Source organism: Rousettus aegyptiacus, unplaced genomic scaffold, assembly GCF_014176215.1.
Source record: "Rousettus aegyptiacus isolate mRouAeg1 unplaced genomic scaffold, mRouAeg1.p scaffold_m13_p_4, whole genome shotgun sequence".
NCBI lineage: Eukaryota > Metazoa > Chordata > Mammalia > Chiroptera > Pteropodidae > Rousettus > Rousettus aegyptiacus.
This window is the reverse complement of record NW_023416307.1, coordinates 106,918,326-106,945,133: the sequence shown is the minus strand read 5'-3', so window position 1 is coordinate 106,945,133 and position 26,808 is coordinate 106,918,326. Positions and strand designations below refer to the sequence as shown.

Here is a 26,808-nt window from a genome sequence, read left to right as displayed (position 1 = left end):
CTTCCTAATGGAATTCAACAAACAATTATTGAGAAATTATTATGTGAAAATGCTATGCTAGGCTCTGAGGCCCAAAGAAAGTAAACTATAGAGAGCCCTAGATTTAGAGCTATTTTATTCACTGTGCCAACAGCCAGAATGAAGGAAAAGCGAATAGTTGTATAGGAAGAAAGGAAGAACAAAGAATTTATTCCAACCAGAGAAACTGGGATTTTTTTTTTTTTTTTTTGAGGTACAGAAGGTCAAATGTGAGAACAACAGTTGGGCTTCTATGGGCAAATACAGTGGGAAGCTTCTAAGAGGAAAGCAGATGTAGAGTAAGGGACCAGATGCAGAAGAGGACAGTGGGAGTACGTAAGTGTGTGTTTTGTGATGGGGTGAATGTGTGTGAGGGTGAATGTAATTTAAAGGTGAAGGACTTAGAAGATGAGGCTATTAAAGGTGGGATGATCCTAATTGTGGAGCATATATTTATATTCTATAAAAGACCTCTGACAGTCCCTCTTCTTTAAAAACTTTTCCAAGACAGGATGAATACCAAGACCTTTATGTATTCAATTGGAAATATCTGATTGTAGAAGAGTATTAGTAAACCTGTGTCTTTAAAAGTTTATGTTAACAATGAAATAATCCACAGGTAATAGCGAAATGAGGGCTGATTAAAAGACAATTGCAGTAGTCTAAAGAGAGAGCGATAAGACTCAAATCATAACACCAACTCTTTCACAAGCACTTACTATGTGTCAGGCATGAATCCAAGTGTTATGCATACATTGTCTCATTTAAAATTCACAGGCTCAAGGTCAATCACATGGCTGGTGACTAGCTTAGCCAGAAGTGAAAACCGATCTGTCCGATCTAGAAGCCTGGGCTGGTAATTGCCACCTTATACTATCCTGTAGGAAAGGAGGGTAGGGGTGGGGAGGAGACACTTAAGAAGGCTCCCAGGTGTGACATGAGGTTTTGTTTCAGCCAAACTGATACCTGATACCTGCAGGTGGAGGAGTAGGCTTAGAGTGAAAAAAATGGAGTTCCTTTCCAGGCAAATTAAACTGGAGGAGTATAGGACATTGATGTACAGCTAGTAGTAAAGAGATGAAGTGTAGATCTGAAATTTAGATAGGGTCATGGGAGTGGATGAGAATATGGAGAGGGAGGAAAAGTGAAAATAGAAGTTATAACTATAAAATCCCATATTTTAGGGAGAAAAGGGAGAAAAAAGCTCTCAAAATGTACTCTGAAGAAATTAAAGTGATAGTAGAAACCATCAGAAGATCTTCCATCTAAAATATTTTGAAATGAATAAATGAGAGGTTTCCTTTTAACCATCCTCATCCATGTATAATTTTGGTGGGGGTGAAAAGAGCCCAGAACTGTATCCTAATGAAATAACCATTCAAGAGCCTAGCCTTCTAGTGCCCTTGAACTCCCTGAGTTCATTGGGACAAGCATACTAAGCAAGCAGACTGAGCTTAGAGAGATTGCTGCTATTAGATATCCTGGACTTATGGATTCTTAGAATTGGGTCCCCAATAAATGGAACAGCTATCTTCCCAAACACTTGGGTGTTTTCTATGAGATCTTCTCTCTGCCTCTAAGTCAAATTCCTCACTAAACTCCATGAAATCTATCTCCCTACCTCTACCTTGAATCCAGCTGCCACTTCCCTAAACCAGACTATTGTCAGATCTCGTCAAAGGTGTGACCACAATGTCTTAAATCCTCTCCTCATCCTTCTTCTAAATTCAACTTCGTTGGAGCAGTATAAGTACATTTGTTCTCACATCCTAAAAGGTCTCTGACCTTAACGGGGTAAAGAACCATTGTCCAAGTCATTTCAATCCAATGAATTAAAGCCTTCATTTTTCTAGACTCATGAACCCATCCGGCTCTCTCCCATCTCAGAGTTCTTGTGCCTACTTTTTCCTCTGCCTGGAGACTCTACTCAGATATTCACCTGGCTGGTTCCCTTATTTTCTTCAGGTCTTTACTCAAAACCTGCCCTCTTAATAAGGTTTTCCTAGCCACCTAACCTAGAATTTCAGTGCACATTTCCACATCATATCAGTTCCTTTCTTTTTCCCTGCATTATTTTTTCTCTATAATACTTACTGCTATCCAAACCAGTACATACTTCAGTTATTTACCTTGTTCATTGACAGTCTCCTCCACAAGAAAGTACATTCTGCAGAGGCAGGGATTTTTGTCTGCTTTTGTCCACTAATATATCCCCAGTGTCTAGAAACACACTTGACATGTAGTGGAAAATGATATATGTATGGTCAGTAACATTTACTGATATTTTGTTGTTCCTTTTGTTGTTTCTTGTTGTCCTGGATTATCTAGCTATTTTTCTAGTTCTCACTTAAAGTACAGCGATCACTTCAAATTTTTTTGAGGTTGGTCCCTCATATCTAGTTACAAAAACAAACACGCATACTAACAAAAAGCTTGCTATCTGTCATTTCAAGGAAGAACACACTGGTATTTCTCCTTAGTTTTGAAGGCCAAGCACAGCAAGGGTGGAATGGGATGGAGGACTGTTCCATTTTTAAATTATTAAAAATGAATTATGAATGTTCATCTGAAAGGTTTTCTCATTCATGCTCATAAATAGCTATTATATGACCCAGTTGAGCTAGGAGCGCTCTAATGGCTAAGGTGAAATTAGCCCTCATGTCCATTTTGTATTTAGAAACAGAGAAGTTGATAAATATTAGAAAAAGAAAGCTCTCTTTTATTACTTTTTTAATAAGCAAAGTTCATCAAAACTTCTTCAGAATAGAACTCAAAGTTTTTAAAAAGTTCTTGTCCTGAGGAAAATAAATGTGTATTGATAAAAATGCAGGTGATTTAGCAAACACAACAGTATCTGTGGGAAAGATTGCATTTCTTTGCCAAAATGCATGGAATTAAGCGCCCTGAGGCAACTATAAGTGTGACTCAGAAAAATACTTTAATAACTATTCTTTGCTCATAGCAATACAAATCCTAAGTCACACACAGCCTGTGGGGAGTTAAATGGCAGTGTAAATCTGGAATACTGTGGAAAGAAACACCCACAAAAGCCAGGCACACAGTGCAGTACAAATGCCTCAGAGGGAGAAACTCAGCTGGGCAGCTGCTGCTGCTTGGTTTCCAAGAAACCGGAGCATTAACCTGATGTAAATGTCAGCCTTTATTATCATGGTGTCAGCTAGTTAGATCTAGTTACCACTCAGTCAGTCTCTGGTCCTAAAAGCCAGAGGGCTGTCACTTTAGTCAAGTAGGTTGGCTTCCAGCATACACAGTCTCATGACCAGAAAGGCCTCACCTCTGTCACCAGTGATCTGCTTTGGGAGCTCACTCTTAACAAGTAAATCTCATTGCTAAACGACTCTGGTCCGTGTCTAGTATACCTGGAAATAATAATGCTGACAGTAAATATTTATTGAGTATTTACCATACGTCAGGCATGTAATGAGTATTTCATATATTATATCTCATTTAATCCTCAGAACAGCTTTATGAGATAGGCATTATCTCCCATTTTACAGATGGGGAAACTAAGGTTGAGAGGGTTTAAGGATCTTCGCTAAAGTCATACAGACAGTCAGCGATAAAGAATCCAGACCTGACTTCAGAACTGTAGTCGGTATCCCCTATGTTCTATTGTCCTTCTAAAGAATAAAAATGGAAAGAGATGAAGAAATGGTAAAGACAGGATTCCAAGGGGTGTTTCCACCACATTTCTGAGTATGGTCAAAAAAAGCTGCATGCTAAATCAGAAAAAAAGACTCATCCAGCCTCTATTCCAAATTGACACTTCATAAATTGCTTCAGAGGAGCACAAAGTTGAGAACCATTATTTTGAAACCTTTGGTTAAGGTAGGGCTGGGGGAATGTCATTAAAACAAACAAACAAACAAACAAACAAATCTCATGGTCATTTCAACAAACAACATGCCGAAGTGCACTGTGTGTACATTTGATGTATGATCATTCAACAAAATGCATTTAGAAAAAAAAAAAAAAGGCAAAAACTGACAACACAGACACATACACAAACACACACAAGATGTAGAGAAGACAGAAAACAAAACATTTTCAACTTGCAGGCAACTTGTCTGCCATCCCATCAATAAGCATCTGTACAGCTGTATGCGCCTGGTTCTCTCAGTGAAAGCATCTCTCCAAACTGAAGCAATTTCAGCGTTCGAAGATAATACATTTTTCGTCCATGGTCCCTAACACACAAGCCCACAACTTGATGTACACCATTCACTAAGGGAGACTTGAAAGGCTTATCAAAGATTATTTTGGCTCTTGGTGACTTTTTCATTACAAAAGGATTTTAGAACCTATCTCCCCTTGTATATATTCGACTCTCATAAGTCCAACACATTTTGAACGATTATCGTTTTTGCAAGTGTGCATTTCTTTTTAACTTAAGTTGTACACAATCATCTTAACAGGTACTAAGCTTTCACATTCTCTCAAAGTCATCAAAACAAAGTACTTGCAAAATGCTTATTTCCCAGGTGTTTTCTTGTAGAGTTGATACTGTTTGCCATGGTACATAAACAGAATGGGGGTGGTTTCTAAAATATGGAATGAGGATGCTGCATACTTACCTCCAGAAGGAGGTACAGCTTTCATTGTGCTCTAAAAAAAAAAAAAAAAAAAAAAAAAAAAAAAAAATGCTTTCTATTTGGTTTTATTTTTGTAATAGTGAAATAGATTTTTTTTAAAGGAATGATATTATAAGTAGCACTTAACAGGGGCAGCTCTGCAAATTAGTACAAGATTATTACCTCATGAGCTAATTTCTGCAAATTTGTGTGGAATCAGGGTCTTCTTTGTGATTAAGAATATCTTATGTGGAAACTTCGCTTTTTTTTTAATAGCTAATTTCTTCCTCTCATCAACAGGAAACAGTATGGCATGTAATGAGATCTCATTATAACAGATTTTAATATAACTTAGGTCAAATGGTACCCACATAGCATAACTACTCGTGACCGGATTTTAATAATATGCGGTTTAGCTAAGTGTATATTATTGGACTTTTGTCTGATAATGTTAGTCCTAATCTCTAGATACTAACTACACAGGTTATATTAAGCAATCAGTTCAGAAGAAAAGAAAGAGAGAGAGAGAGAGAGAGAGAGAGAGAGAGAGAGAGGATGGAAGGAAGGAAGGAAGGAAAGAGAGAAAGAAAGAGAGAATGAAAGAAAGAGAAAGAAAGAGATAAAAAAAGAAAAGAAAAGAAAGATAAAAACAGCATATATGTGTTTATTTGTATAAGAGATTTTTACTCTCTCTGCTTATATGTATTATATATAACACTGGAATAGGTGCTGCAGTAATTGTAAAAATATATTGGACACAGTTCCAGTAAGACATAATCTTAGCAAAGCCTTAATGATTGGGGCCCCAGGGTCTGGGGTCAAACTGTTTGTATCCTGGTACTACCACTTTCTAGCTGGGTGACATTGAGCAATTGACTTAACTTCTCTGTGCCTCTATAGCTTTACCTGTTAATAGATGGTAATAATAGTATCTATTCTGTCACTGAGAATTTAGTACAGTGTATAAAAATTACTGGTATATAAAAATTATTCAATGTGTATTAGAAGAGAGAAAGTAAGAACAGAGTAATCTTAAAATTGAATTGGGAAAATGAGACTGACCTATATGAAAATGAGACAGAATGGCAATGTATGCAAAGTGGTGAGGGAAAGCCCTTTGAGAATGGGGGTATGGAGAGCAGTGGATGCTGGAGAAGACTGGGATGTTTTTAAGAGGAAGTTTCCTGATAGGCTAGGACCTTGCTTCTCAAAGTTTGTTCTTAGACCATCAGCGCTGTCATCACTTGGAAGCTTTTTAGAAATGCAGACTGTCAGACCTACTCCAGACCCACTGAATCAGAATCTGCATTTCAACAAAATGCCCAGGAGATTTGTGACATATAACATTGAGACACCCTGCTCTAAGACACATCTTGCTTCTCAAAACGTTCAGATCTGCCACTACCTCTTTTCACAGATATCAGCACTTGTAAAATAAAATAAAATAAAATAAATAACACTGGAGAAAAGGAAACTATACTCCCAAAAACTCCCACTGCAAAAAAAAAAAAAAAAACTGTGAATGCTAAATTATAACAGTTATATATTGGAAATATGATAGAACTGACAAAAATAAATGGAATCAGCTAAATAAAGCATGAAACATAAGTTATGATTCAACTAATATTTATGCCTAGACAGAGTAAAAATCACAAATATTTATTTCATCCAGACTGAAAATGAAAACCAAGAAAACATATGATCACCCTCTTTGTGAGTGTTTGGGCAGAAGTCCCTGGTACTACCAAGCTTACAAAAAACATCCACTTCCCTGGAATGTAATGACATTTCAGTTCCATATTCCTGCCAATCTATTCTCCTCACACACACATCAAACAACAATACAAAGTTTTTCTGAGTTACACACTATGAATACAAACACACATTGCAGAGAGATAGACACACACCCCTAGCTTGATCCACACTTTGTCACTTTTTCATATCTGCCTTCCTTCTGTCCTTATGCACCTGCCCAAATCTTGCCCACCAGAGACACAGAATCTGAAGTAAACATATAGGGAACAGGATAGAACAGAAGGGAAGAACTGATGGTGAAAGTAATCTCTATCATTTATCAGGTGCCTAGTTGTGAAAGATATTGTCACACAGGTTTTCCATTCTTTTTTATTCTTGCAATAACTCTCTAAGACAAGCTATTAATTCTCTACTATTTTAATTGAGGAAATAAAAGTCCGTAAGGTAAAATCAACTGCCAAAGGCTATGCAGCTAAGAAACAGCATAACAGACCCAAACCCATGTCTACCTTCTTTCCAATTGACAGAGGAAAGCCAACGTCTATGAATCCAATAGTGTCTTTGGAGGAATGGCTTCTAATTTGCAATTCAAATGTAATATTTTCCCTCACATTCACTTCATATGATGAGTGGAGAAGTGGCAAAGGAATTTTTTGAAGTCAGACTGAATTTAAGTTGTGGATGGTGAAATGCAGAATAATTTCCTCCTTCGTATTTTAGAAGTTCTTCATTTTAACCATCTGTTGCAGGCTGACAGATGGGTTGATATATGACAGAATAATAGGTCTTCAATTCTAGGAAGACATAAGGAATGCTTGAAAAATAGCAGCTCTTTACATAAACCTAACTAAGCTAACACCGCTTGCTCACTTGCAAAAAAAAATGTTTGTGGGAGGGAAGTGTGAAATATAATCATAATCATTCCTCTAAACAGAAAATTTCTCACAATTGCCTAAGGTCAAATTCAGTAAAATATGCCTATTCTAAAATGCCCATGCTAAAGTTTCATATGATCCAGCAAATCCAGTCATTTAAAAGGTTATATAGGTGGAGAAAGGTATGTATAAAGAAAAATAATAAAAACAAACTCTAAAAAACCCTCTTCCAATCCTATCTTCCAGCCATTTAATTTTCTTTTTTATAGGCAACCGGTGTTATGAGTTTCTTATATCTTTGAGATAATTTAAGAAACAGGCAGATTTTTGAGATCCAAATGACTTTCCTTCTAAGTAACTCGGCCAAATGTGAGGTCTCTATCCTTTCTCCTCATATTCAGTGGATGTATATGAGAAGTCATATATATGGCAGATATTTGGCAAGGCCCTAGGGACACAAGTGCTTAAGACTGTCTCATTCCCAAGGAAGTTAGTCTAGTGAATGAGACCAACTTGTGAACAGAATTTAAATAGCACATACTATGTGCTTTCTGAATTTAGCAATGATCAAGGTATTCATTGATCACAGTGTCTCATTCTTCCAGGCAGAGCTTCTTCAAATGGCCTTACATGTCTTGACTAATGACCTCAGTTTTTTTCCAGTCGTGTATTGCATCCAGATGAAATATTCATACACACATATACTCTCTCTCACACACACATGCTTGTTTGTAGATTTGAAACTCTAACCATGAAGAACCACTGGCTTGAAATTTTGACTATATTAGCAAAATTTTGGCCATATGAATTTAACTTCAGTAGAATGTATCAATTTTCAAAAGAATATCAGGATGCAGATTGAAAAAATAATCAATTCATTGAAGCTGAATGTATGCTAAAATGTTATTGACTATGACAAAATCAAGCTATATCACTTGAAGATCATCTTCACCATCATCATCATCATAACTATTAATTCAACAAACAATATTCCATTCCCTGAGCTTAATATTTATATTCAATTTTAATCCTCACAACAGTCTTGCAAGGTAGGCAGTCCTATTTCATGTTCCAGATGTGAACACTGAAGCCTAGATAATTTTAAAATCCATGATCAGTTTTGCTTTATTGCATTATTTCCAGCCATGATTATCATTCTTCTGTGTCCTATCTGGGAGATGATCTATAGTGCAGAAAAGTAAGTTAATAACAGGATTATGTTTTCAAAGGTGTATTTGACAGCCTGGATTTATCTCAGCAGTTCCTTCCTACTCTAATATTATGTAATTCTGGAGGAGGAAGATGTGCATTTTTCCCAGTTTCAGGGAAGGTGATGACAAACGAACACAGACCAGGGTTTCAAGAGGAGATGACTGGATTTATAAGGTGGCACCTGAAAGGTCTGCGAGCATTTTCTGAGTCAAAATTCCTCAGTGTAGTTTACTTGAAATAATTTTCTATAAAAAACATCCATTTTTAAATATAGGTTGGTGATAGGAGCAACTTAAAAATATTTAGACAAATTAAGAAATTACTTTGGATTTTCTGATGTTTTAATTATCTTTGCCTCTACCTTTTGCCTCTACTATGTGTCATTGTATGGAGAAAAAAAATAGTTGTGCATTATTTGTTTTTTTTTAAGTGTGTGTATGTATCACATATATGATTCCCAAGTTTTATACATATAAAAAACTGTGTTAGAGTAGATTTTTCACATGACAAAGAGCACTATAGCCCAGAATACATGTGAAAGATGGCGTTCAAATCTGGCTGCTTTTGACTTCAGGCCTCCTACCTTGTGTCTTGTATGCTACACTTCCTCCAGATGTTTCATCTATATTCTTCCTGACATCTGGCATTTTCCAGATATGTTTACAATGTCCAGATGTTTCATGTCAAGTAGACAAAGATCGTGGTTAATTGTATAAATTTTAGCATTTTAATTTGATTGGTTCGATGGCTGCCCCAAAAATATTTTGGAAGTGCTAAAAAATACATAAAAATAAAAAAGATTGATAATATGTTCAATAAGTATCTGAAATTTCCAAATTCATCCTTGACTGACTCTACAAACATTATTTTTTTCCTCGAGTTTTTTTTTAAGACATCCAAACTAATTTTAACAGTTGCTTCACCTCTGCTCTAGTACTTGGGCATCTTACTTATTTCTGTTATTATTGGTACATATGTCAAAACCAATAACCAGCTATTTGGAAAGAGTGCTGTATACTGTATAAGCTAGCAACTCACTTAGAAACATTTAAGAACCCTGGTTGTTTCTCTAGGCTTACGAACTTCTAGAGTACGAGGGTTCAGAAAAGCAGGAACATTTTTCTACCAACATTTAGATATGTAAACAGATATATTCAGACGTCTTTACCCCTGGGCTCACTTTGTTTATTGCTTGGCTTTCTAAGAGAAAGAGAATTGCAAGTGAGCAAGTACAGAGAGCAGATAGCTGCAGCAACCATGTGGGCCACCAAAATTTCAATAAACGGATGGCAGTCTATCCCTCCTCTCACTTAAACCTTTCTTCTGCTGGGGTCATGGCCCAGTAAATCTTGATACTGACCAATGTCAGCATGCATCCTTCTTGGGCATGGAGTAAGCAAGTAGTAAAAAGATGCCCCAAACTTCCATAGGCCTTCCAGATAAGCCATTTGTTGGTAGATTTATTATTCAATATGAATCTGCTTTGAGAATCACCCAAGGGACAAGCCCAAAAGGATCCTGGGTACACCCAAATCTGTGTGGCTTCCCCTGTTCCCCTAGACTAGCCAGTGCCCACACACACATTTTTTATTTGTTTTCAAAACACCAAGTTCTTCTTCTGAAAAGTCATTATCACTGTTTTTGGTTACACATTCTTCTGTAATTATTGGAGTAAGATCTCTCTCTTTGAATAGAATGAATACTGAGGCCATATCTTTTAATTAACTACTGTATTTCTAAGACCTGACACCTAGTTGATTCTTACTAGAGATTTGTTAAATAAATGAATGAGCCCACCTGATTTGTTTGATCGTTGAAAACCACTGAATAATACCAATATATGTTTCTATTCTGTTGTTTATTCAATTTTTATATATAGAATTTTTCTTTATTTATGTGTGTGTGCATTTGTATGTGAAAATTCATTGAGGTCTTACTATGTGTTGGGCACTGAGCTAAAGAACTTATTGAATTAACTCATTTATCTTTGTCAAAAAACATTGTAAGGATATATGTCATTATCACCCCTTTTTACAAATAGGAAAACAGGATTAATAGGGTCCCAGAACTGGTTAATAAGAGTTAAGAAATGAACCTAAGACTGTCTGATTCCAAAAACTGTAGACTTAACCATTATGTGATACCTTCTCTTCTAAAAATGAAATCCCACATTGATTCTCAAGCAAAAGCCAGATTCTTCACACATGAAACAAGATGACTGAGTATTATCCAGTCCTGTGACAGAAGAACATCAGCATCCACTGCACCTCTCTTCTTACAAAGTCCGATTTAATTGACCATGCTACTGTAGCGTATCTATGATAGTAACATACAACAACCCAGATAGTGCAGGGAAAGGGAAGATGCAAGCCACTCAAGAGCCGAAAACAGGTTTTTGGCTGTTCTAATGGGAAGATAATAAATATTGGACAGATGATTAGGAAAGAGAAGATAGAACATATAGACAAGTCCATGATATTTGGAGTCAGATGAATCTGAGTTTGGTACCCAATTCTTCTACTTAACTTCTCTAAGCTTAAAAACTTACTGACTCTGAGACCTTCAGCAACTTAATCTTTTTGAACCTTGATTTTTTTATTTGTAAAGTAGGGTCAAAATAGCTACCTCAATGTGTTATTCTGAGAACTAAATAAACAATGTATGTGTCTAGTACATAGTAACTATTCCATAAGTAATAGCCATAAATTTTAACATTGGGACTTAATTTTTATTATGAGCCAATAAAATCATGGGCCTCTAAAAGCAATAGAGTGCTTTTATAGTAGATTAAGAACACGGATTCTGGAGCCAAACTCCCTGGGTCCAAATCCTGGCTCTGCACCTTTCAAGCTGGAGTTAAGTAATTTATCTTATCTGTAAAATGAGACTGTATGTTTTATCTAATTTCAGGAGCCATCATCCTGGCACATGTCCTGAGAATAGAGGGGTCAAGTCAGACTTTCACCCTACGCCTAGCCTGAAATGCCGCTCCTATATGGCAGGGCTGTCCCTGTGGGCCCATCTTCTCCCTTGGGAGAAGGCCCAAGCCTCCCTTTGGTCAGACTGATCTGCCTTCAGACCTCCACCGGACAGACCACTAGAGCAACACACTAGGCCACCACATCGACCCACATATGGGATCCTGTAGGGCAGGAGGGATCTGAGAGGCATACTGGCTTTGTAAAAGCAAAGCTAAGGGATGGCTACCAGGGCCACCTTAGACTCAAGTACCAAGGGAAATGGTGGCATCAGTAACCCAAAACAAGAGAAGGGCCATCACTCTCCCTTGACCTTGGATACCTTTGTATCCAAGATGTGCTTACCTTTGTTAATTGTGTATTAAAGCTGTGCTGTCCAATAGGGTAGCAATAATGACATGAGGCTATTGAATACTTGAAGTATGGCCAATACAAATTAAAATGTGCTACAGGTATAAAATATACATCAGATTTCAAAGACTAGTACAAATAAGTAAAATATCTTAATAATTATATACTGATTATATTGAGTGATAATACTTTTAAACATTAGATTTTCTTATAGAAATATGTATGGTGTATTAATATAGTTAATTGGACCACTTTCTTTTGCTTCCTTTTTTAATGTGGCTACCATAAAACTTAAATTAAATATGTGACTCACACCTCTGGCTTGCATTCTATTTCTATTAGACAGCACTGGGTTATGGTCTCGGCATTCCCATCCCAGGATGGGACCATGCAGTCCTTTCCAAACTTCGGGCATTCTCTGCCCTGCTTCTGTCCCTGGGCCATGGGTTATTTAATAGTATTCTTTAAATTAAATTGTTTTCTTAAACTTCAATAAAATATATTTTTGCAGAAAGCCCTCTAGCACTACTTGATATAGAAATTCAGCATTATTTAACATAATTAGAATCAGAAAAAGAAATAATTCAATGATATTAGAAACAGAAATGATAATTAGAAACAGAAATGAATCAATGGAAAATAAAATATAATTTAGGAAAATGCAAATCAAAACCACAATGAGATGCCGCCTCGCACCTGTCAGAATGGCTATTTATCAACAGGACAAGAAATAACATATGGAGAAAAAGGAACTCTCATACACTGCTGGTGAAAGTGAAAATTGGTACAGCCACTATAGAAAATGGTATGGAGGTTTGTCAAAAAATTACGAATTGATCGACCATATTATCCAGCAATCCCGCTGCTGGGCATTTACCCAAAAAACTTGAAAACATTTATCTAAAAAGATATATGCACATTGAGGTTTATAGCAGCATTATTCACAGTGGCCAGGACATGGAAGCAACCAAAATGTTCTACAACCGACAATTGGATAAAGAAGCTGTGGTACATATATACAATGGAATATTACTCAGCTATAAGAAGAGATGAAATACTGCCATTTATGACAACATAATGGATCTTAAGATAATCATGCTAAGTGAAATAAGCCAGAGAGAAAAAGTTGAAAACCACATGATATTGCTTATATGTGGGGTATAAATCTAAAAGCAACAAACATGAAAAGAAAAAAAAACAAAGACTCGCGGACATGGACAGCAGACTAGTGGTTACCAGAGGGAAGTGGGGAAGGGGGAGGTTAATGGGGTAAAAGGAGTCAAATATGTGGCCACAGAAAGAAATCAAACTATGGGCAGTGAACACACACAACAGATAGATGACTTTCTATTGAACTGTATACTTGAAACTTATTAGATTTTGTTGGTCAATGTCACCTCAATAAAAAAAAAAATCAAGAAGAAAAAGAAAGAGAAAAAGAAAGAATACTGTATTGAAGCCAGGCTTTGAGCCTCAGGCCAATTTTTGTTTATAAATAGGTGTTAAATAGGTGTTAGAGACAAATTAGCACCCAGCTGTGACTTTCTCCTTTACTACTCATATTAAAAGAGAACTACACCTTTCTTCCTCTGTAGCTCAATGTTATTTATTGCTATGTCTGTGTTCCCACAGTAGTAGGTGACCCAAACTTCCGAAAATCTGGGCATAATGGAAAACCATTCACTAAACAGGGAGCCTGGTGTCCTAAATTCAAATCTGTTACTTGTGACAACTTGAACACTTGACTTAACTTCCCTGAATCTATAAAATGGGTCCAACTATCTGAATATTTATGCAGTTATTGTGAAGATAGAATCACCTTCTATGATAGCATATTAAAGACTATAGACGTTCTCCAAAAATCAGATGTCATTATTAGTCCTTCAAATGAGATAATTAAATAAACCTCTGAGTGGACAGGAAGTTATTTCATCCAGCCACTGCTTTGCTCTTCTCCCTTCCAAGACAAGTCCAAAGCTCTGGCCTGAGCTGAGCTTCTGCCTTGCTGTTTGGTTCTTGTGTTTCCTGATTCACAGCTTCATTCTGGTATTCCTGAAAGGTGACTTAGCAAAATAAATCCAGTTGCACTGAGGGTGGGGGTGACCTGTTGTACTGCCGAGTTTCTGATCTAGGCTCTCAATGTAGGTGTCAGCCCAGAAGAAAAAAGAGCAAAGTCATCAGGTAATAGAGTAATATAGATAATAAAGTCATTGAAGTTGAAATACTGGGAATATTTGCTAATAAATACAAATGGGAAATTGACTATTTACCAATATCCAGTGGAGCTACAGTGTGCCACTATCAGAGAGAAATGGAGAGAGGTTTACCTGGTTCTAAAACATTAAGTTTTCTATCATCAAAGATGACTCCCTCTTGTAAGCCTCAGAGTGATTCAAAACAAGCATTTTCAACATATTAAACTACATCCTGGTAAAAATTAGTTTGCTAATGGCAAATTAAAAGAAGTGGAAACAACAAAATACACCCAACAAAAGAAATGGAAACAATTCACCAGTCAGCGATAAGCCAGGTTGTCCCCTCTGTGGAGGAAGCCATTTTCTTGGATCAATGAACAGATATTCAAAACATATTGCAGAAACACAATGTTGATGTTCTTTCAGTACAGAGTGAGCCCAATAGTTTAGAGCATATTTATAAACCACTTAATGAACCATGAGAAAATCACTTAGCCCATGTGGCCTCAAGTTTCTTCATCTGTAATATTGGGCTAATAATGCCTCCTCTGACTACTGGAGTTTTATGGGGACCACTTAAATTCCAAGTGTGAGAGTTTTTTGGAAGCCCTGAAGCACCTTCAAAATGGCAGGCTCTCCACTCTTTGGAAGTAAGTAACATAAGCAAAGTTAGCACAAGACAGCTTCAAAGGATTAACCTATGCACCAGGATAACATAGCATTAAATGTTACAGATTTATGTCTTGAGTTTTTTCCATGGACACTCTATATCTGTTAGATAGACAATGGGTAGTATTTGTAAATGATTAGATTCTTGCCTGTGTCATCAGAAAACCGTTTTTCTTAAGCAGAAGGTATTTACCTCTCCTGATACAGAAGATAGTTTTAGGCAAATCTTTAACATGGCATTAAATGACATGAGTGAGAAAGTTATCCCATATTCAATTTAACTTCAAGCCTTCCAATCAGGTCATGTCAACATTTCTTTAATATTCCCCTAACACTTAATCTCCCTTTTAACAAATATCCTCAACTCCAAAACCTTGTGCAAACATCCCCAGCTAGAATTTAAGGTATTTTTTTTTCACTGTATAACATTTATGTTTTCAGTTTTCTTCTATCTCTGGCAAGTTGTACTAGTTTAACATTTATAGTACACATATAATTTCCTTCTGGGATAACCTTATTTATGTAAAAAAAGAGGGAGGATAATTTGCTTTAAATGAAACATTAAACAATAACACAGGAGGTATATGGATAAGATCAAAATTGTTTAGGTAGTACCAAAATGACTACAACTTAGAGAATATCAACTAAGCTAATTATCTGCAGAATATATCAAAGAACGTCTTCTCCCCCAACTTTTCAGAAAGCTTAGATACGTTATAGAAGGCAAGCAAAGCATTAATTATAAGTATTTGAACTGTCTATGCTTCAGTTCCCTCATAAGAAAAGCAAGCTAATATAAGTGCCCATGGTGTAAGGTTAATGATCTGTAAGTGCTTAGCAGAGTGACTGACAAATAGGAAGCGCTCAGGATATGTGGGTGACGGCAGCTGTTACTGCTGCTCTTACGACAACCAAGACAGCTTCTACCATCTCACTCCCTGAAAGTAACCTCAGACTCAGGCTTATGCCCAAAGCCAAAAACTAAAAAAGTTCAGGCTAACTTATACTTTAGCTGGAATTTTTGAGTTTCTCCATCTTCACACTTTGCTTAGTTATAGAAAACCTGGCTTGAGGTTACTTTCTGAAAACCTTCAATGTTGAAACTCTCAATTCTAATGACATTTATTATTTGGTTTAATTATAAATCCTGATGCTGCTGTTTATTTAAATAGGGCCATCTGAAGTTTCTGTCAGAGAGAGCCATTGATATCAATCTGTACCCTTATTACATTGCCATATTGTTTTTATTTAGTCTAATTATTAAATATGTTTAAAAATACACAGCTTATGTAAAGCAAAATAAAAATGATTTCTAGTCCTACCAGTACCACTTGGTAAACTCTTAAGCAATTATATATATAAATGTTTTAACAAGATTGAGACCATTTACTTTCATTTATTCTCTCACTCAACAAATATTGATGGTCCCTCTTCTGCCAAGACCCAGAAATGAGCACGGCGGATGAAATCCCTGCCCTCATGGAGCTGACATGCTATTAGGAGAAATAGGCAAACAAACAAACATACTTTTACTTTTCACAACCATCTTATGAGACAGACCCTGTTACTATCCCAATTTAGAGAGAGCTGAACTGAGGTTTCACAAGTACTCTGGCAGATTGCCTAAAGACACACAGCTGGTAAGTAGCAGAGTCAGGATTCAACCCAGATTTATCTCATAACAGACTGAGCTTTTAACTTTTAGGAGAGATAACTCAGTAAGATATGCCGATCTTTCTTTAGAAAATGGTACTAGGGGCTACAAGGCTGGATTAGCTTCCAAAAATAACAGATTTACTCCAAGGACATAAGTTTCTTGACTTCAAGTTTATTGAAGTTATATGAAGTTTATTTATGGAAAATGATTCATTACTATTTTGTCACATTTAAATTAATCAGGACCTCAAATTCAACTTTTTAATTTTTTTAGTATACTTATTTGAAATAAGATCGATATCCCTTAAAGAAGTCATAAGAGATAATATAGAAAAGTCGAGCTCACAGGTCATGGAAACAGACAGCCAAGCTTACAATCCTGATTCCTCTATTTATGACTTCCAGCAGTTTTATTCAACCTCTTTATGCCTCAGTTTCCTCAACTGTAAATTGAGGACAAGTTTAGTATCTATTTCACAGTGCGGTTATCAGGATTAAATGAGTTAATTTATGCAAACTTGGAATAATACTTTGCACATATGTGCTCGATAAATGTAAAGTATTATTATTAATTTAATCAATAAGTCTAAAAGTTTTGATGTAATTTTCTTCAATTTCCAATTGAGAGATTTTCACATGACAATTTTTTTCTTAAATGTTTCCCCTCCTAATGGCCTTTTAACAAGTCTGTTTCTAATTATGAGTGTAAATAATGACAGCTACTGTTCTCATAGTTCAAATTACAGGGTATCTATGACTTCCAACAAATATGTAATATCAAGAGAACAGAATCCATATTTTGCATTTTTTAAATTCTCCATAAGACCTTGCTCGATACCTAGCATATTACTCAAAAATTACTGTTTAAATTAATGAATGAAACGAGTACCAGATTGAACATTAACAGAAAGTTGGATTCGACATAGTCAGCCTGGCTTATTTATTTGTAACAATTCTTCCAATTTCTAATTCAGACCCAAATACTTGAATCTCTTTATTCCAAATGTTCTTATTAATACTGAAAAACTTGTAGATATTTTATTTATTTGCTTTTTTGTTTATACTTCCATCTTATTCCAGAAACGACTTAAGATGGCTTACATGGATATATGAAACTCAAGTCAGAACTAATTAAATATAAGAAGGAATGACAAGGGGAAAAAAAAGGATGAGTATATAAAACAAAGTTAGTAATAGAGTTAAAATATTCCTGCCATAAAAACTCTATGAGTAGGTCACAAATTGGCCCTAAATTTTCTAGAGCCAACATGCGAAGGTCGACTGGTGAGTTACATAATTTTCAACAGCTCCTGGGTGACGAGACCAATTACTCAGAAGATTCATCCACTATTAGTAGTAGACCCTTTAGGACATTCTGCATAAAAGTCATACCTAACAAATACCATTCACAATAGCATCTTTAAAATATAAGAGTTACCTGAGTATAGATCATGGAATCTTGATGAAAAGTCATTCAGTTACACCAGGAAGGAGGGAAGGCTAACCAGAGCAAGTCATATGTGCCACGCCCATAGGTAGGAAAGAAAAACATGCCAAGTTGTTCTTAGTCTTATCATTTAGAACAAAAAAGTCTATTTCTGTTTGTGTATCAAATTTACTATTTTCCTTTCCAGGTCACTGTTTTTAATATTCCATGTAAGCAGTATGGAACATCTTTATAGTAGTCAAACATAAAAACAGTATATCTGAAAGATTGTCCTGCAGTCTGTTTAAGTCTTGGATAGTGACTCTTATCCCCTACCCTCTCTGAGCCATGAGAAAGGATATGAGGACTATCTACCCCCATCATCAGAAACTTAGGGATGTTTCTTTAAAACTTTCATCCCCTTACTTTATAGAGATTTTGTTTGATATGAATAAAGAAGCTTCTTTTCCTTGAACTCGTAGCAGATGATTTTCTAAGTCAGAGAGTTGCTGGCATTCTGCTCTGGCTCTAGCACTCTCTGGGCCTCAAAGTCCTCATCTTTAAAATGGGCTTTAAAAATACTGTTTAACATGATATTTGTGAGGATAATCTTATATAAAACCTCTCACCCATGAAAAAGAAAGCACTTGAAATATTATAGCTATTATTATCTCTCACTTAGCACAGTCCCAAGTGTACTGTAGATAATGCACAAGTTTGTTAAACAAGCAAATGAATGAATAAATGAATATTACCATCCAGGAGTCTTTAACAATCATCAAATCTCTCTAAATACTTGAAATCATTATAATATTTGTTGATGGCATGGGTTCAGGAGTTGAATTACCTGGGTTTAAATCCTGACACCATCACTGTTTATCTGTGGGGATCTCAGACAAGCTGTTCAACCATTCTGTCTGAGTTTTGTCATCTGCAAGTAGGATAATGATTATAACTACCTTACAGGGGTGTTGTAGAAACAATTAGATAAGGGCTACAAGTGCTTAGCATCATCCCTGGGACATAGTAATCATTCAGTAAATATTACTATTATTATTTATTTTATATAAATATAATATCACAAAACTTTCTTTTATTCATTTTTGACTTTTCCCTGGTTCTAATGCTATGGGATCTTGGAATTTTCCAAAAGACAAACCAAATAGTTGTATAAACTAAATGATTTGTTTCTAGAATTCACATTTCTTTCACTGCTTTATCTTTCTGTTGTTTCTGTAGGACTTCATCGTCACTGTAGTCTTTTCATTCTTATGGTTGGTGGGCTCATCAGCTTGGGCGAAAGGATTGTCCGATGTCAAGGTCGCAACGGATCCCAAAGAAGTATTGTTACTGATGACAGCTTGCAAACAGTCATCCAATAAATGTATGGCTGTCCACAGCCCCGTAATGTCCAGCTTAAACACTTCTGTGGTATGTTTTCACCTATGCTTTTATCTCTCAAATCTTTGTTTGCCGGTCAAGTGAATAAAATGTCTCAGAAGTCATATTCGAAATGTCTGTCTCCAAAACTAGGCTAATCTAAATGGTGCTATTTCACCTCATGTGCAAGATGATCCTTTGGCCTTGAAGTTTCTATTGTCAGAACCCATAGATTTCAATGCTGCGATTATGGAGTTCTTAATAAGAACCCAGCAGGTATTGGCAGCTGTTGCTTGAATGACAGTCAAGTCAAAATACTAAGCCAGAAGCAGATATAAAATCTGAACTTTAAGGCTGAAGCTTTCCAGAAGTTAAAAAGAAACATTTGATGGCATAGAGGTTTCCTGGGAAGAAAACATTGTCCAAGCCACACATACATCCAATTGATTGTCCAAAGAAAAATGTGCAGACTTAGTAGGGTACAGAAAGAAGTGCATCATATAAGAAAGCACTTAGTCTTTTCCATGTTCCCAGTTTAGTTTCTTGATAACTTCAGAAAAGCTGAACTATATTAGTTGAACATAGTCAAAAGTTATCATCATGTGGATAACTTATAGGAAGGCAGAAAATCTGACAGATAGTAAAGTCACTAAATTAGATTCTTATTTTATGAGAGTAAAAACTTGTGTAATTCCAAATTAAGAAACTGTGTCTGAAAAGGACAGAAGGTATAATGGCAGCAAAAAATTGTAGTTATTAAAGAATAAATACCTCAGCAGTTTTGCTGAAGGAACAATATTCTCTAGCAACCCCTAATATAATTATCTTTGCTTTAAGGTTAATTTATATTTCCACAGCTTTCTGAAATTTAATCTGAGAAGTCATGTAAGAAGGGAAAGAGGATTGCTAATCAGCTCCTGATGATTTGACTGTGAATCTTGCCTTGGTAAAATAGTAAACTTGGTAAAATCCATAAACTATGTAGTAGTTTCTCACAGTCATTTTTATTCATTGCTGGCAATACCTGTGGATGAATATTTTGAGATGTGCATTAAAATATATTCCACTGCTTCTGTAGTTTGTTTATAGGCAGTGTTTAATAAGAGTTATTGTAACCATTATCTCAAAATCTAAAAGAACAAAGATAAAATTACTTGATATATTTGTTAGTTTAATAAATAATATTCTGTATAAGTTATGACAGCCTGCATAGTTCATTCAATTCTATTTCTTTTATCTCGAAGAAGTTTTAGACTAGGATATAGGAATTTTGAATGAGAAACAATGTGACTTGTCTCTTAAAACTAAAACTGACAGTGGATGGAAACCAAATAATATGAGGTGCATAAGGACAGCACTGGTTCTGATATAGTTATAGATCCATATCAGTTAAGGGTCTTCTAGTTCCTAGTGACAGAAAGCTCAGTTCCAACTGGTGAAAGCAAAACAATCTTCATATCCTTAAAGTCTGTTCTTTACTGCTACTTCTACTACCAATGGCTGTATGCGTTAGAATGTTTGGGTTGCAAGTAACAGAAACAAACTCTAACTTCATCGGAAAAAAATCTTTGGAAGGTTAGGCTATCAAGTAGCTCAGAAAATTAATGAGACCTGAAGAAATGGATTCTAAAAAAGCAGGATCTAGAACAGGACCAAGGTTCTAGATGTCAGATACCAAAGAATAATCTCACCAAGTTCATATTAATGGCAAGCTGTATCTAACATTGCATTACTCTGCTCAAAATTCAAAGTTCCAGGAGAGAGCTCAAGTCATTTGACTGCAAGTTGGCTCTGCAAAAGAAATCAAATTTCTATTACCAAAAGCAGAGGAAAAGATTATTAATCTGCCAAAACACAACAATTTTTTTTCGTTACAAACTCATTTGGTTTCAAATCATATTAAGCTAGCTTTTGATGAAAAGTGAAAGTAATTTGAAAAAAAAAAACACTAAAAATGTGTCATCCAAGGGCATATAACCCAGGGCTAGGAAGTGAAAGGCTGGCAAGAAACTGGGCAGTTCTCATCCTTTCTCCCTTATCTCTGACTCCTTCTTCATGTCTGTTGCATTATTCTCTCTTTGAAGATGGAATTTTTCCTCTTTTTCCTGCTCATGCAAGAGTAGATAGCCCCTGTACAGGCTCTGACTTTATATCTCTTTTTAAAAAAATATATCTTGGACTGCACAAAAATTACTCAGGTCCAATCCTAGATTTCTGGTAGAGAAGATCCCATTACCCCATCTTGTGCCAGGGGTCCACCTTGGTCTCATCAGCTATGTCTGGGAGACTGGAGGAATTGGGTAATAGACACATGGTTCACAGAACCTACCCTACTGGGCAAGTGTAGGTTTTTGGGAAGGAGCCAAACACATACAATAGATGACTTAAAAAAGTTAATGGTGTAGGCAATAACTATATTTTCTACCTGGGTAACAAATTTACTTTCTTTAAAGTACCTTGGCATCTATGATTTCACTGTGACACAAACAGGTAGGTGAACCATCCAGATATTTCAAATGCAAGGAGCTAAAATGAAGGAATTTGCATAAGATTTCCCACGTAGTTATAACAATGCCAGATTAGAGTCAAATTCCCCTAATGCCGTTGCCACTCAAAAAGTTATGGGCACAGTTCTGCAGTTAGTCTGCCAGGATTTGATTCCCGGCTCCACTACTCGATAACTGACTGCTCTTAGACAAATTAAGCTTTCTAAACTTAATTTTATCATCTATGCAATCTATAGCTTTTTCCATCATCTATAAAATAGGAATATTATAGAAGAGACTTCACAGGACTGTTGAAAGGATTTGATGAGATAATACATGAGTACTTAGCACAGTGTCCAGCATATGGCATGTTCAGTAAGTTTCAAATGAAAGCTGCTACTAAAATGTATTCATTTTCTTAAATTTCATAGTGTTAGAGCCCAACAAAGGGAGAAATAGACTGTTTTTCTTCTTTCAACATTTCTTTCAAAAGTTCGCTGAGCATGACTATTCAATTTATCATTTCCACTTCTGTTTCTCCAGGCAATCTTGATATATCTTTTCAGGTTTCTAGATTTCATCTTCCCCTTTTTTCATGTTTTGTAGAGTTTCTCTTTCTGTTGTCCTCACATCTGAGCTTGAATCGAAATCCTTACTCCTATTTAAGTTGCAACAAAATGGCAAGAAAATATTCAAAGGCCTGCGTGCCCCTAAAATGTGCCAGCCAGGAGATTTGTGACATCTCTGTGATTAAAAAAAAAAAAAAGTGTAAGACATAACTGTTCCTTAAATATGCTCACAGGAAAGACTTAATGTTCTTGCTTTTAAGTTGCATTCCCCTGATTTCTAGGTTCTTCTTGAGCATCCTTTTTTCAGAAACCAAGTAGCATCAGGGGAAAGAAAGAAACCAAGTAATAGAAAACAGTTAAAATTACAGCCCTGGGCAGAGCCATCCCTTTATATTTGAAAAGATTCCTTGATAGCTTTTTTTACTCACATATTGACATATATTTACAGAGGTACAGTTTAACCAAGGTCTCCCCTGTGATAGAAAATATCCAAGTTATTGTACACATGGTTAAATGGTCATCCATGTAAATTAAAGTTTTTTCAGTGATTACCTAATTCATTTTGATAATGTAACTGTTACAGTAGTGTTAAGTGCCTTATTTATTTTTGTGTCTTCATCAGCAATGAGCCTAGAGCATAGCACAAAATAATATTAAATAAATGTCAGTTAATGTTAAAGAAAGGAAAGAGGTTGGAATAGGACAGATTGAAGAAGGAAGGGAGAGAGGGAGGTCCAAATAAACCAGTCTTCAATTAGGTCAATTAGGAACCTGGATACTGTTTTGGTCGTTGACATTTCTCAAGAATATGGCCTCACCATCAACTTCTGCTTCAGTTTATGCTATAGCAAAAGAGTCACATGAAAATAATTCATGGAAATGTTTTAGAAAGTGATTTAGAGCATAACTTACCAACCGATGAGCATTTACGCATATCCTCTTTAATCTTCACAACTATCTCCCAAGGAAGGAATAATTGTTCTCATTTTATATAAGGAAGAAAAAAAAAAGCTGAGGTCCAGAGGCTAACAGCCTTGTTTAGGTCATAGAGCAAGAAATTGCAGAACCCATTCCACTCTGGTTTCAAAGCAGGGATGACTCCAAGGCTGGTGTTCAGTTAGTGTACCTGATACACATGCTGCTAAAATATTGAAATACTTGGGTAAGTAGGCCCTGTTCATAGCCCCCAAGGACCCTCATCTTGACTAGAATAGCCCTCCACTCTCACCCCCCAGGAATTCTGAACCACCTCACCATCTAGCAATCAAAGGATAAATTTTGATCTGGTGAGGGACTTCCAATACCCCCCTACTCCAGAGCCATGGCTACTGTCCAAGACCATTTTGGTTCACCAGTGTCATGCTAAAGTGGTTACTAAATATACTTTAATGTCACCACAGCTTTGCATCGTACTATTGTTATCTGTCTCCAGTAGGGAGCTGTTAACGCTGATAATCTGTGGTTAATTCCCAGGTCCATCGATATGCCTTGGGAAAGGCTGCAGAAAGAGCTGTTCTATTAGAGGCCTCTTGTGGCAGTTAACAGTTCTGCTTCCATCAAACACTTAGGCCCAGAGGAAGTTAACACCTGGTTCACTGGTTTACCTGATGACACGCTTCTGGAGAATAAGATGAATTTCATAGGAAAGTCTTACATCCAGTTCTTGGGAAAACATTTTATGCTTCTCTGAAACCTGCACTTCATTCCTAGCCTGGATTCAGCATTCATTTCTGAATGTGAGAGGCACAGAAAGTACAGTTTTTCAAAGAGCTGGTACCTTTCTGCACATAAGTATACATGTGCTTATCTGCATGTTACCTGTACCACTGCTTACTTCAGACTTTTTCTTTAAGTTGACTCATTTTCTTTATATCAGTACAATAAATGGAAAAGTAATACCTCTGACCAAATGGTGAAGATAACTTTATAAATTAATGCACCATCATTAAAATAAAAATATTCAACCTTGTACCCCTTGAAGGTATACATCATAAGGAATACCTCATCTGAAGTGACAATGAGAACGTAGGTAAAGGCTCAGGCTATAGAGTCAGACAAACAGGGCTTTGAATCTGAGGTCTACTACTTACCAAGTCATGTGACCTTGATCAAGATTCTTATCCTTACTGAACCTCAGTCTTTACGTGTTTAATATGGGTATAATAATAGCACCTTCCTCTTAGACCAGCTGAATCAATGTACATAAGCCCCTTTATGCAGTGTCTAACATGTAGTAGACAGTCAGTAACAATCAGATATTCTAAATGAAACAGAGGTTCCAAATGAAAATTTGGAAGATGCCTCAACATTGAAATGAAAAGTGACTTCGTACTGTGAAGGATTTTTCGGAAATTGTGATTTTATTTGGGTTTCTGTCTAGTCTATCAAGTCTTTTGCTTTGGTTCCCCTTTAGGTCTTTGGATTCTTGAACTTTATTCTCTGGGCTGGAAACATCTGGTTTGTTTTCAAGGAGACTGGCTGGCATTCCTCAGGACAGAGATATCTTTCAGACCCAATGGAGAAGCACTCAAGCAGCTATAACCAAGGTGGCTACAACCAAGACAGCTATGGGTCCGGAGGCGGGTACAGCCAGCAGGCTAGTTTGGGGCCATCCTCTGATGAGTTTGGCCAGCAGCCCGGTGGCCCTGCCTCCTTTACCAATCAGATTTAAAGAGGTAGTATTTGCATTCTTCTGGAGATAGGCTTGCCACCTTCCACTTCAGTGGCAGGTGAATTTTTTAAGAGTTTCAATCACTTATTAATGCGGAGTGTTGAATGTAAATCAGAGATCTGTAATTCTCATTAAGGCAGAAAGGCCTGTGTCATGATAAATGGCACTTAAAGATGAGATGACATGAGAAGATATATTATTCATCATAGATGGCTAATTGGAGAGTACCTTGTTATATACACAGATACTTTCATGGTCATTTTGTATGTGTATTGAGATAATAGAAACATTTTATAGCTTCAAGTCTCTAGTAGTAATATGCATAAAGTAAATTAAATAGCACTGAGTTTTCCTATGCATTTTGGTGCAAAAGACACTTTAACAATTTATATAAAGCAATTTGGTGTAACAATGTGCATGTATTATTATTTTTTAGTTGCAGACCCTAAGTTTTAGACAATTACTCTGTGTTTTTTTTTTACTTGATAAATCAATGCTCATATTATTTAGTGCATGAATAGGTGTTTTCTGACAAAATGAACATTTCAATGGTATTTATGAAAACTTTCCAGTTTGCACCATGAATTTGTTAAATGGACGTTTAAAGAAATATATTCACTACTTTGTATACTTGCACATTTGTCTTTCTGGCTTTATCCAAATCTGAATGCACTGTAACTAAGATTTGAGGTTCTTTTTTTCTTATTAGTAGATATTCAGTGTTAATATATGGTAATTGCCCAATATTTATTCTATTTACTTAGGTAAATATTTACATTCTTGTAACTTTCTATGGTATTTTGTGGCTTTTATCTTATGGACTGAGAACAATACATCCAATAACTGTTTGTGTTTATGAAGTGCTGTTTTCTTACAATAATAGAGATGCAGGTATCAGACACCATAGTAAAGAAGCTATCATGTTGACATATCAATTTACAAAGGATATTCTATAGGACCTACACTACCAGCTAAACTTTTAAATTCTATTTGTATAGTTAATATGTTCTTCAATTTAATTATTAAAAATTCTCAACTCTCAGCTCAACTTACTAATTACTAATTCTGATTTGAGTGTTACCCATAAATTAAAAATTACTTCTGTGAGCCACTTGCTATCTCAAAGGGCATTCTCATGAAATAACCCCAGAATGTATGCATTATCAAGAAAATGCCAATCTTTGCCTCTTTGTTTTAACTCAATTGGAACACCAGGGCCCAACAGAGAGGAAAAATTGAGCATCTGTATTTTTAGGTAAAAAATATTATCAATGTATAAACTCATTGTGTGATCTGTGGTTTTGGAAACATTTTAGCACAAAACAGCCTTGTGTCTTAGGTGATATCTGTAACCAGTTTCTGGATCCTGTTGAATAAATCTGTATTGTAGTATGTATTTGACCTTAATAAAGTTATTGCATACAGTGCTGGCTGGATAATGGAAAATCACAGCAGTAGAAACTGGTTAGCTTTAACAATGAAAGAACAAGGAGTACATGAACAGTTTTTCCAATATTTCAATTTTTCCTTGTTTCATGAGCTCAGGAGTGTTCATTCATTCATTCTACCATTCTAGAACCTCCTATACACCCATCACTATGCAAGGCACTGAGGATATGATAGTGTGCAAAGCGGAAACATCCCCTTACTTTAAGAAGCTTACAGTCTATTAGATAGACATTAAAATAATCACATCCCAGTTATGCTGCGTGTGACAAAATGAGGCACAGGATTCCATGAGAACATTTATCACAGGGAATTGAGCTTATTAGAAAGGGGTCAAGGAGCTTCAGGACTGAAGACTGCACAGGGTTTCTCAAGGATAGGGCGTGAGTGAAAATACTCCAGGCAAAGAGCAGCCTTGTGAAGCTCTCAAATGGTAAGAGGCAGGATGGATATGCAGCATTCCCAGAGTGTAATGAGTTCCGGGGCTTTGTGAGAGGGGTGGCTGCTAATGGGTGCATAAATGAAACCT

The 26,808-nt window shown here is 36.1% G+C and overlaps 1 protein-coding gene across 2 annotated transcripts in view; it reads left to right on the top strand.

Moving 5' to 3' along the window:
- SYNPR (synaptoporin) overlaps positions 1-26,227 on the top strand; it is a 285,066-nt gene extending 258,839 nt beyond the window's left edge. For both annotated transcript variants that reach the window (XM_016150173.2, XM_016150174.2), the window contains 2 exons: positions 18,967-19,158; positions 24,576-26,227. In XM_016150173.2, coding sequence (XP_016005659.1) covers positions 18,967-19,158; positions 24,576-24,833 — 450 coding nt within the window. In that variant the 3' untranslated portion in view covers positions 24,834-26,227. The remainder of the gene's footprint in view (positions 1-18,966; positions 19,159-24,575) is intronic.
- The last annotated feature ends 581 nt before the right edge of the window (positions 26,228-26,808 follow it).